The 11559-nt window shown below is 56.0% G+C and overlaps 1 protein-coding gene across 1 annotated transcript in view; it reads left to right on the top strand.

The window, feature by feature from the left end:
- The window catches only part of Ctsb (cathepsin B), a 13982-nt gene extending 4750 nt beyond the window's left edge, over positions 1 to 9232 (top strand). The window contains exons 2-10 of the mRNA XM_005373830.2: positions 1659 to 1807; positions 1888 to 1973; positions 2583 to 2697; positions 3660 to 3778; positions 5628 to 5713; positions 5919 to 6065; positions 6444 to 6560; positions 7942 to 8070; positions 8344 to 9232. Coding sequence (XP_005373887.1) covers positions 1682 to 1807; positions 1888 to 1973; positions 2583 to 2697; positions 3660 to 3778; positions 5628 to 5713; positions 5919 to 6065; positions 6444 to 6560; positions 7942 to 8070; positions 8344 to 8441 — 1023 coding nt within the window. The 5' untranslated portion in view covers positions 1659 to 1681 and the 3' untranslated portion in view covers positions 8442 to 9232. The remainder of the gene's footprint in view (positions 1 to 1658; positions 1808 to 1887; positions 1974 to 2582; positions 2698 to 3659; positions 3779 to 5627; positions 5714 to 5918; positions 6066 to 6443; positions 6561 to 7941; positions 8071 to 8343) is intronic.
- The last annotated feature ends 2327 nt before the right edge of the window (positions 9233 to 11559 follow it).

Here is an 11559-nt window from a genome sequence, read left to right as displayed (position 1 = left end):
GGATTACAGGCATGTTCTGCCACACTCGGCTGAATTTAAGCAGCTTTATATCTATTGTAGTTTTTCTGCAGTCACTGAATCTGTTTTTCTGTTATACTCTTGCTAATACGATTATTTACTTGTGCTTGCATGGAGCCTGCGGCCTTATCCTAAGCATGTACTCTACCTCTACCACTGAACCACACCCCCAATTTAGAAAGTTGGGGAGCTACTGGGGTCTGAACTCAGGAAGTGCTGAGCTACATCCCTAGCCATTTTTATTTTATCAGTCTTCTTTTTTTTTTTTTTTTGTCAGCACTGAGGATTGAATACAGGGCTTGCAGTGAGCTGCAAGCTTTTTTTTTGAGACAGGGTCTCACTAGCCCAGGCTGGGCTTTTTACTCCCATGATCCTCCTGCCTCAGCCTCACAGTGCTGGGAGTACCGGCAGGCGACACCATGCCTGGCTTCCCCTGGTGTTTTACAATACACAGTGCTATCGAGAGGCCCTCAGCTGTTACAGTCTGTCCTCACTCATTTGTTCCTCCAGATGGATCAGTGCTTAAAATTTCCTCCTGGCCGACTTAGTCCTGCGCCGCCTACTGACGGATGCAGCTGAACTCCCTCTGTGGAGTTTGCGTGTGGCCCCGGCACCCAGGCACCCGGGAAGCCCTTCTTGTTCTTCTGAACTGCTTGCGCGAGAGGGTGACTCATGGCTGTGCCAGGAATCTCTGGTCTCATGACTTGGAGTCCCAGGTCACGGGGCAGGACTGATGTGTGGGTTTCCTCCTGGGGAGCCGGAAGCAGAGCCCTGGCAGACTGGAAAAGCTAGAGGAGTGCCAGAGCTGTCTGGCTCTGCCCATCCCCAGGCTGGCGCACATGCCCCACGTTTGTATCAGTGTGGTGGGCGAGGGGTCAGTGAACCTTTTTGGTCTTGTTTTGTTTTGGTTTTTTGAAACAGGGTCTCACTATTTAGACCAGGCTGGCCTCAAGCCGGCAACAATCCCCCTGCCTCAGCCTCCCAAGTGCTGGGATTACAGGCGTGCGCTACCACGCCTAGCTGCGAACATTCTTTGTCTTAGTGTTTTCCTGGCCCACTGCTCCTCCCTCAGGACCCTGTCCCTCGGGTGGCACTGCTCTCTTGTCACTAACTTGGGAGCAACCTCCCACACTGTGTTCAAATCCCTGCCGTTCAGAAATAGTGGAGAGGGGCCGTGACTCGCTTAGTCACAGGACAGTCCCTGCCTGTGTCTGCCCCGGCTCTGGCCACCAGGTGTGGAGGGGACCTCTGGGGTGATCAAAAAAACTGATTACCAAGTAAACGGCGCCTTGCCCAGCGTCACACTCAGGAAGCTCTGCCTCCATTCAAACGCACTTGCACGTACACACACACACACACACACACACACACACCCCATGAATGTGATGTGTCTCCTACGTCATAAGCTTTTAATTTAAATATCGAGTGCCCCAGGCATGATGGTGTACACCTATGATTCCAGCACTCAGAAAGCTGAAGCAGGAGGATTGCTGTGAGTTTGAGTCCAGCCTGGGCTACATAGTGAGGTCAAGCTTAGACTGAATGGCAAGACTGTCTCAGAGAAACATAACGGGTCCGGGTCTGTGTGCACCACGTGCATGTGGGGGGGCCTCCTGACCCCTCGTGTCCTGTCCTCGCAGGTGGGTCCCCGCCCAGCATCAGGATGCGGCGGTCCTTGGCCTCTCTCTGCTTCTGGCTGGCGCTCAGCAGTGCCTATAATGCGCCTTGGTTCCACCCGCTGTCCGACGAGCTGGTCACCTACGTCAACAAGCTGAACACGACGTGGCAGGTGGGTGATGTGAGCTTGCCCACCCACACCCAGGGACGGTCCTGGTCGGTGAGTGACTCGTGGGTATGGGTCTGTTCCAGGCTGGACGCAACTTCTACAACGTGGACATGAGCTACGTGAAGAGGCTGTGTGGTACCTACCTGGGTGGGCCCCGGCTGCCACAGAGGTGAGTGCCTGTGCCCGGCCCTGTACTGTCCCATGAGCAGCAGGAGCTCCTGGGGACAGCAGGACAGGGAAGGACAGTCCACTCCCCCAGAGCTGCAGAAACGACCTCAGGTACACACAGGGCTGCCCTGTGCCGGTGTTTTCGACCTGCTTCCCCAGGGGATGTCAGAGCTGAGTTATGGCCCAAGCATGGCACACAAGGCACTCAGAGAAGCCCCAGGAGCTGCCCTGACCATAGAATGAATCCCTTGCCCCTTGGGACTCAGCACCTGCTTGTTCAGTTTGCCTCTCGCCTAAGATGAGAATCAAAGAGCAGGAAGTAAATGCTTAAAAGTCCATTTAATAAGCGACTGAGGCCGCTGGGTAGGCGGGGCGGGGGCAGCACGAGGATGTCTGACCTGGTGCACACACGTAAGTCCAGAAAGAAGCCGCAAGTGCTGGGCTGCCCCCAGCAGTGGAATGGGCCTTGAGATCCCTCCCTGCTGCTCTGGCATCCCAGGGTTTCTTCTCCCAGCCATGCAGCGTGGGCAGCTGCGCTAAGCCTGGAGGCCTTCGCGGCGCCTGGCTGAGCTGAGGGTGGGAGTCTGCAGGGAGACCCTCCTTTCTCCAGGGTCGGGTTTGCCGAGGACATGAATCTGCCCGAGAGCTTCGATGCCCGGGAACAGTGGCCCAACTGTCCGACCATCAAAGAGATCAGAGATCAGGGCTCCTGCGGCTCCTGCTGGGTAAGACCTTGCGCCCGGGGCTGTGGGGAGAGGAGGGGTCTGGGGCAGTGGGTGGGCACATGGGGGAGGGACCGGCGATGACAAGCGAGCGACTGCAGTGCTCAGCACCTCACTTTGCATTGATGTGAGAATGATGCCTGTGGCCAGGAGGCAGCGCGGGGTCAGTGTGGCGAGGGGTGCGTGGCGTGTCCGCAGACCGCAGATCCCACAGCAGTGCTGTGAAGCCATTTCCCATCAGTAAACACCGCCGCACTACCTGCGTCTCAGTTTTTGTGTATGAATTGTACTGAAATATACAGCACAGGAAGTACAACCATCTTAATCTTTCTTTCCCTTCCCCTCCCCTCCCTTTCCTTCCGTACTGTGGATGGAATCCATGGGGGCCCTGACCACTGAGCTGCAGCCCCAGCCCATTTGTTACAATTCTTTATGGGCAAGAGACCCAGAAGTTGTCCGGGCCGGCCCCAAGCCTGGAATCCTCACCATCTTAACCATTTTAAGTGCACGCATACAAATCAGTGGAAGTATGAGTTGCAGGCGTGTCCAGCCATCACTGCGTCCATTCACAGAAACTCCAGCCCCCAAGCTAAGGACTGATCCCGCGGCCTTGGGGTGCTCCGCGCTGAGCTGCACCCCAGCCTCCTCGGTGTCCCTTTAATCCTTCCATCCGCACTGCCTCCCCACCCCTGGCAGCTGCCATTTTGCTTTCTGCCTCTCTGGATTGGATGGCTCTAAAGGAATAGAGCCCTAACCTTGTCTGGCTTCTGGGTGAGCCGTGTTATGTTTGAGAAGTGAACCGAAAGAGGTCCGGGTCTCTTCCTTTAAGGCTAAATGTGAACCCAGAACCCTTGTGTGACCCCGAGAGGACCATCTTCCCAGAGGGTCCGCAGTCCTCACAGGCGATGGCCGAGGAGGTACAGGTCAGGCTAGGCAGCCTTTGCCAGTGAGCCTTGTCCCCACAGGCGTTCGGGGCCGTGGGGGCCATGTCGGACCGGGTCTGCATCCACACCAACGGGCACGTCAACGTGGAGCTGTCTGCAGAGGACCTGCTCAGCTGCTGCGGCCCCATGTGTGGGGAGGGGTGAGTCTCAGGCCCTCTCCAGGGAGGGGAGGAGTTTTCCAGGCCAGTGGGGGAAGCCTGGGGCGTCTGGGAGAGAGTCCTGGGGCAGCTGTTGCTGCTGGGAAAACCAGGAGCCAGGCTGGCCCTGCAGACCTGGGCAGGGCCAACCTGATAAAGCATGGGCTCAGAAAACGTGGGTACATTTCTGCACTCCAGTTGGGCTTTGGGGAGTTTCCTTTTTGGAGCAGGGGTTGAACCAAGGTCTCACATAGGTACTCCAGGCTGACCTTGAACTTACCACATGTCCCAGGCTGGCCTCAACTCATGACAATCCTCCTGCTTCAGCGTCTTGGGTGCTGGGATTTCGGGCGTGCACCACCACGCCTGGTTTCCCAGTCAAGCTTTTGCCCTTACTCCTTTTCCTTCTTGGGGAAATGTTCTCTCCTTGCACCCATTTCTTGTCTTTAATTGGGCCCCAAGTGGGTCACACTGAACTAAATCCTTAACTCAGGAGCTGGGTGTGGTGGCACACACCTGTAATCCCAGCACTCAGGAGGCTGAGGCATGAGAATTGCTACAAATTCAAAGCCAGTCTTGGCTACACAGAGAGTTCAAAGCTTACTTGAACCATCTAGTGAGACGCTGTCTCACAAAAATAAAACAAAAAACCTATCTCAGGAGCTCACCATGGCCGACGTCTGGCCCTGGATCTGAGCTGTGTGCCCAACTCTGGCTGCAGATACAAAAACCTGAGTGTTGAAAAGAAGTGCCTGGGCCCACCCCAGGCATTGGAATCCGCCACTGGGGCTGCTCCTGGTACACAGGGTACCCATGCCACGACTACCAGAGGGGCCTAAAACTGCACCGCCCAGCCCTGGAGATACTATTTTTACTAAATAGTGTACAAAAGTTCAAATGCTTTTTTTCACCTGAACTGAGCATTTATCACTCACCAAGGACATAACGTCTGTAATTTAAGGTTTTTTTCTAGAGAATTTTTTAAAGGAAGCACTGTATAGCTTTTCTCTGGCATAGACAAATTGTCACCATTACTACTGTTGTGCCAGAATTGGACAAGACAACCAAAGCATGGAGGTTTCACATTTATTAAAGGTACTAAAGTTTGAAAGAAAGAAAGAAAGAAAGAAAGAAAGAAAGAAAGAGAGAGAAAGTGCTCCACAAAGCCAAGCATGGTGGCGCACACATGATCCCAGCACTTAGGAGGCTGAGGCAGGAGGATCGCCAAGAGTTCGAGGCCAGGGAGGGCTACAGAGTGAGTTCAAAGCCAGCCTGAACTGCATAGTGAGACTCCCTCAAAAAAAAAAAAAGTGCTCTGCAGAGCAAGTGTGAGAAAAACACACCCTGCTCACAGAGCAGCGGCCACAAGGCCAATGGCTGCCGTCTTTTATACTGCATCCTGACATCAGCTCCTGACCATTCTACCAAAAACCTGCTTGATCTTGTTAAAAAAGAACTGAAGGTCTCATTCTGTGGTGTCAGGTGTAGGGCTGAGAGTCTGGTCTGAGCATGTGTCCTGGCCGTGATTGACAGGCCGTGCCCACCTGCTGCCCGGTTCCCTCACCCCACCACCCACCTCCGCACTCCCCCCCCCCCTCGCCTCCCTCGGGCTGCTAGTAAGTCAGATGGGATTGCTGGGACTCAGCTCAGCAGCAGCTCACTTAGAGACCCACAGCTGCGATGGTCACTGTGCACTCCGGGCAGGTAGTGCACACGGCGTGGATACTCTGCAGGAAGGGGCAGTCATCCTTCCCTGCAAGAGGGAGGAGGATGCAAGATTTTATCCCCCGCTCATGCACTGGGCTGGGAGGAGCTGGGACTTCTGTGAGTGTGACGGAAGGCTCTTTTTCAGCTGTAATGGTGGCTACCCCTCCGAAGCTTGGGAATACTGGACCAAAAAAGGCCTGGTCTCTGGTGGCCTGTATGACTCCCATGTGGGTGAGTGCAGCCTGTAGCCCTGGCTCGGCGGGCAGGTCCTCTAAGTTAGGAGCTGTCAGGGCTTCTTTCCCATTAGTGAGGGAATGTCAAGGGCAGAGGGTGGGGCTGAGTGCTGGGGACAGATGGCGGGAGCCTCGGGGTAGGGCGGTGCCAGGGGCAGGGCGGTGCCAGCCGATGGCTGAGTGCTCCATCTGCTCTGTCCCAGGCTGCAGACCCTACTCCATCCCTCCCTGTGAGCACCATGTGAACGGCACCCGGCCCCAGTGCACTGGGGAGGGTGGCGACACCCCCAAGTGCAGCAAGAGCTGCGAGCCCGGCTACTCCCCGTCCTACAAGGAAGACAAGCACTACGGTACGGTGGGCTGGGCCAGGCCACATGGCAAAGGGCCATTAAAGCAAAATCCAGGGACACCAGGAAGAGGGAGGACGGGTACAGCACCCTTCCACAAGCTGCCTGTCGCACCCCGGATCCAGCTTCAGCCCCTTTGAGCTGCAGGGGGCAGAACCCTCATTCTGTAAGCCACAGCTTGTGCCCACGTCCTGAGGTTCCCCCAGCCTGTCCAGGGCCTTCCGTCCTTTGCCTCTGCCCAGGGTCGCTGCCAGCTCCCAGGCCCATACGCTGCTCACCTAGGGAAGCCTCTCCTGTCCTCCTTGGGGCCCGTTACTCAGCGGTCCCCCGGAGGCCCTCCCTCCACCATGTCCTCACCGCGCCTGCGTGGGCCTTCCCCAGGGTACGATTCCTACAGCGTCTCCAATGTCGAGAGGGAGATCATGGCAGAGATCTACAAAAACGGCCCAGTGGAGGGCGCCTTCACCGTGTTCTCGGACTTCCTGTCATACAAGTCAGGTGGGTGCTGTGGCCTCGGAGGCTCGGGAGGGCCTCGCTCCTTGCATCGCTGCTGCATACTGTATCCCAGCCCCACTTAGGGGTTCTGCCTTCCGTTCCTCCTCTTCCCTGCAGGCGTATTCCTCCTGGTGGGACCTGTGTCCGTGTCCACATTGGGAGGTGGGGGCCTCGGCCCATTTCATTCAGCTTTGGCTTTGTCTGCAAAGCCCTAGGGTCACGCCTCACTCCTGGGTGCTGAATGAGCAGCGAGGACCTTGCTCTGGCTGACAGTGACAGAAACAGCACGGTCCTCATCCCTGTCCCGTAGAGCTCCCTAGAAATCCCTTCTCACTTCCCTTCGGCTAGAACGAGGCTACTGGTGCTCGTAACCCATAGGAAACAAGGATGGGACAAAGGAAGAGCGAGGAACTGAGCAAGGAAAAAACACTCTCGAGACAGCAGTTCTGTGTGCCTTTCTCTGTTCTGGGACCGGAAATCAGGGCCTCACGCGTGCTAGGCCAGCACTCTACCGTGGAGCTGCAGGCTGGCCCTGTGATTGCTCTTTTATCGTGGGACTGAAGATGCGTTTCCACTTCAGCTGAGTCACCTGCTGGGAAGCCGGGGGGGGGACCAGTCCCTGAGCACATGACCTGCGTGCACCCAGTCAGCCTGCACCAGCTGCCACCAGTTCCTCCCGTCTGCTTTGGTCCCCAAAGCTGTGGCTTAAAACTCTTCAAGCTCTGTAATCCTTTGCCAAAGGAGCCCATGCATGGAATTGCAGGATGGAAAACATATCACTGACCCTTTAGAATTGCATTTGTTATATACACTGGCATTTATTAGACCTTCTTTAAAAAATTTTTTTGGTACTGGGAATTGAACTCACGATCTCATGCTTGCCAGGCAGATGCTGTGCCCCTGAGCTATATCCCCGGCCCTAGGCCTTTTTTTTTTTTTTTAAGCCAACCAACAGTATTTTTTGTGGGGCTCCATCTTTGATAAGAACAGATACTACACTTGATCTTAGCCAAAAGGCTGAGAAGCGATGGGACTGCATTTTTGTCCTACACACATTTGAGGGTGGCGGGCTTTCAAAAATAAATTTCGAGGATCAGGGCTGTAGCTCAGTGGTAGAGGGCCTGCTGAGCGTGCGCGAGGCCCTGGATTCAGTGCCCAGCAGCGCGCGCACAGATTGTCCCCCAGTGACATGGGAACCCTGGAGCCTTCGTTCGGAGGGAGCAGGGACATTTAGTCTTTTATTTTCCCTTTGCAGCGGAAGAGACAGGATCCAGCATCGGCTGCAGGCAGGCAGGCACACACACACTCTGCCCCAGGGCTACGGCCGCAGCCCTCAGCCTGGGAGTGGTCTGGGCTGGGTCTGAACCAGCTTTCTTTCCCTTAGGAGTGTACAGGCACGTAGCCGGAGAGGTGCTGGGGGGCCATGCCATCCGCATTCTGGGCTGGGGAAAGGAGAACGGTGTCCCCTACTGGCTGGTTGGCAACTCCTGGAACGATGACTGGGGTGACCATGGTGAGTGGCGGCCTCCTCCCCGCAGAGACTGTGGAGCTGTGAACCAGAGCCCTGCGCCACCCCTTAGGCCTGAGGCTTGGCCGTGACCGAAGTGCACAGGTGTAGGGAGCCGGGGATCCCGGAGCCGGAGGGCGTGTGGCGAGCCCGGGAGGCTCCCAGGGCACCAGGGACAGCGTTGGGAAGGGGCTGCGGGGCTGGCTGGGGTCCTGGGGCGAGGCTGAACGTGTTGACAGAAATCAAAACCGAAGCCGTATTTTCACTTTCCCCTTCAAGGCTTCTTTAAAATCGTCAGAGGAGAGGATCACTGTGGAATCGAGTCTGAAATCGTGGCTGGAATCCCGCGCACGGATCAGTACTGGGGGAGGTTCTAGTCTGCTGTGAGCCTGGCTGGCCTGGGTGTTTTCCCTGAACGCAGCCAGCGGGACTGGGGGTGAGACGGCAAGTGTCTTCCGTTCTTGGGATTCACATAAGGCAGAGGTTTTAGACAGGGCCTGAAGGCCTGGCTCGGGCTGCTCACACCTTCCCAGACAGCTGTCTTCCGAGGGTACCTGTCCCTCCTGGTCCCCAGCCTGGCCGGGGGGCGATGGCCATGGTGCACTCAGCATCCTCCCCCTGTGGACTCTGCCTGCGGCCCCTGCTCTGGCTGCGGCCCCTCCCACCCACCCCACGCTCCTCCAGGAGCACGACAGACACAGCAGGTTTCCAGAGGAACAAGCACGCAGTTCCTGACGAAGGGCGAAGGCCCCGCAGCAGTCCCTCGGAGCAAGTAGTCTTCTCCATGGACAGGTGCAGGGCAGGGTGGCAGCAGCCTCGAGAAAGCTGCCTTCCCCCAGGCTGCCGCCTCAGTGCCCTCTGGCGTCCGAGCCCTCTCCTGTTGATCTTGGCCTTGGCTGATCCTTTTTCAGTAGTTTCACTTCCTGTGCACCTCAGCTGATCATGTGAATGGACAAGCTGGAGGAACTGCACAAGTTTCCCGGGTTGTCTCCTAATTGTGTGGCTTAAAATGAGTCCCGTGGGCACGATTCGCTTGCTGACTGCTGACCTCAGCGACCACGGTAAAACTAGTTTGGGAGAACGCAGCTTTTCCTGTTTAAAAGCAAGTCAGTGCTTCGCCCTGTCAATTTAACAAGGAACAACTGTGCCAATAAACGGTCTCGCCTCAGCTCCGTCTGTTCTGATGGCATCTGGGGTCTGAACAGCATCCGTGGCCCCCGGCCTGTGTGCCCACAGCTCGCCGGCCAGCCGGGCTTTCCTGCCACCCTGTCCAGCCCGTCTCAGTGTCCTCCTCAGCCCTCCTCTGAATCCATCCCCGGAACCATACCCAAGCTCACGCACTTGCCCTGTTCTCAGACGTAGGACACAGCTGCATGTAATCTTAACCCCAGCAGCAGCCTGTCCGAGGTGTCTGCTTGTGAGACCCAGGCACCGTGTTCCATCCCACAAACACAGGCTGCCACCCTCCCTGGCCCCATTGCCAGGGGCCCTGCTGAGGGCCCAGTGTCACCTCTGTGGCCAGGCCGGAGTCACTGTTCCAGTTCTTGGAACAGGAAACTGCAGTATCAGTATTCACCCCCTGGCCTGTGGGTACCTATTATTTCCCTTACCTGCCTGAGCTGGCCCTTCCCAGAAGCCTGGGGCATGTGTCTTCCACAAAGTTAGGATTCAGAAAATACATTCATCCAGTAAGCTTTTTTTTGGAGACAGGGTCTCACTATATAGTCCAGGCTGGCCTCAAACTTACGGTAATCCTCCTGCCTCAGCCTCCCAAGTACTGGGATTATAGGCATACGCCACCATAGCCGGCCCCAGTGAGCCCTTAACAACAACCTGGCAGGGGCTGGAGGTAGGTTAGTGGTACTCGGCTCAAACTCAGCGCGGCAGAAACAAACCCGGTGAACATTGTAGGGGAAAATTGGGATAGTTTCAGAGCTATTGGTTCCTGATACCGGGGATTGAACCCAGGGCCTTTGACATCCCCAGGCCTTTTTATTTTTTCAAGACTGGGGCTTAATAGGTTTCCAGGTTGCCCAGGCTGGACCTGAATTTCCAATCTTCCTGCCTTAGCCTGCCATAGTGCTAGGATTACGGGTGTGCACTCCCATACCCAGTTTAAAAAATGTTGAACAAGGTACCAAAGCTACAAATTCCTGATCACCCTATTCTCATACATTCGTATCCTCAGTGAATTCTGACCGTCTCTACCTGTTCCCAAACTGAATTCCACTGCCGCCCTGGCCTCCCATGGGCCCATCTGCACCCCTATATCCCAGGCAGCCGAGGGGCCAAGGACCTGGGCTTCATAATCTGTTGTCGGCCTTCCTGCATGCGTGATGGGCCTGGGTCTCCAGGCAGCAGGACACCCCAAGGCCGCCCCTTGTCCCCACCGTCCACTGAGTGCAGAGTTCCCTCGGGTGCCTGGCCAGCATGAGCAGGTGGACAGGGAGCCGGCGCCCTCGCCATGCTCACCTGCAGGAAGGCCTTCTGCGAGGCGGTTCGCCTGTAGACGTTCAACCTTCTTCCTTCCTTGTTGCCACCAGGCCGGCCCTTGCACGTGTTAGGTGAGTGCTCCACCACTGAGCCTCGGCCCAGCCCTTCTTTATTTGGAAACAGGGTCTTGCTAAGTTGCCCAGGCTGGCCTCGAACTTGTGATCCTCCTGCCTCACCCCGCAAGTAGCCAGGATTAGAGGTGAGCACTACCTCTTCAGATGCCTCCAAGTCTGAGGACCCTCACTACTACAAGTGGTCCACAGGCTGCAGCATGGCTGTCACCTGGGAGCCTGTTAGGAAAGGACACTGTTAGAATGCCAGACCTGAGGTGACATTCCAACCCAAGAGACGCCAATTCCTAGGTACACTGCAGCTTGAGGAACAAGCCAGATGTGGCATATGCCTAAAATCCTGAAGCAGCAAGATTGCAAAATCTTTGAGGCTGAGGCGGGAAGACTGCAAGTGTGAGTCCATCTCTGGCCTACATAGTGAAACTATCTTATATAATTAGTTTTAAGGGACAGTGCCTGTGAGGAGGGGTCCCCAGCCTGGCAGTCTCTGGTCCCGGTAGTTGGGCAACTGCAATACACTTGAGGTTTGAGAACCCCAGCTTTAGAGCTCATTTCCAACAATTCCCAAAGTAATCACGCTCTGCGCCGGCTCAGTCCCTCAGGAAGTGGCTCAGTAAGGGCAGGACTGGGCTTTCACCCAAGGGGAGAAAGGTGCAGTTTGCCTGGGTCTCCACGCGCCCCCTGCTGGTGTGACTGTTCACAGCCCTAGATCCCGCCTCTCCACACCCTCCGCTGTGAGCAGCGGTGCACAGACCACACAGAAGCGCTTCTGACGGACTGCATCCAAAGTGGCAGCCGGAAGGATTGCCAGACTCAGCGGATGACAGTACAGTGTCCGTGAGGTCTGAATCTCAGGTGAACAATTAGTTTTTTATTTGGGATATGATTCTTAAGAAAAATTGCTCTGGAGTTCAAATATAACTGGTGTTAC

Source organism: Chinchilla lanigera, unplaced genomic scaffold, assembly GCF_000276665.1.
Source record: "Chinchilla lanigera isolate Chin_1 unplaced genomic scaffold, ChiLan1.0 scaffold00002, whole genome shotgun sequence".
NCBI lineage: Eukaryota > Metazoa > Chordata > Mammalia > Rodentia > Chinchillidae > Chinchilla > Chinchilla lanigera.
The sequence above is the reverse complement of the archived record's forward strand: the minus strand, read 5'-3'. Positions and strand labels throughout refer to the sequence as shown.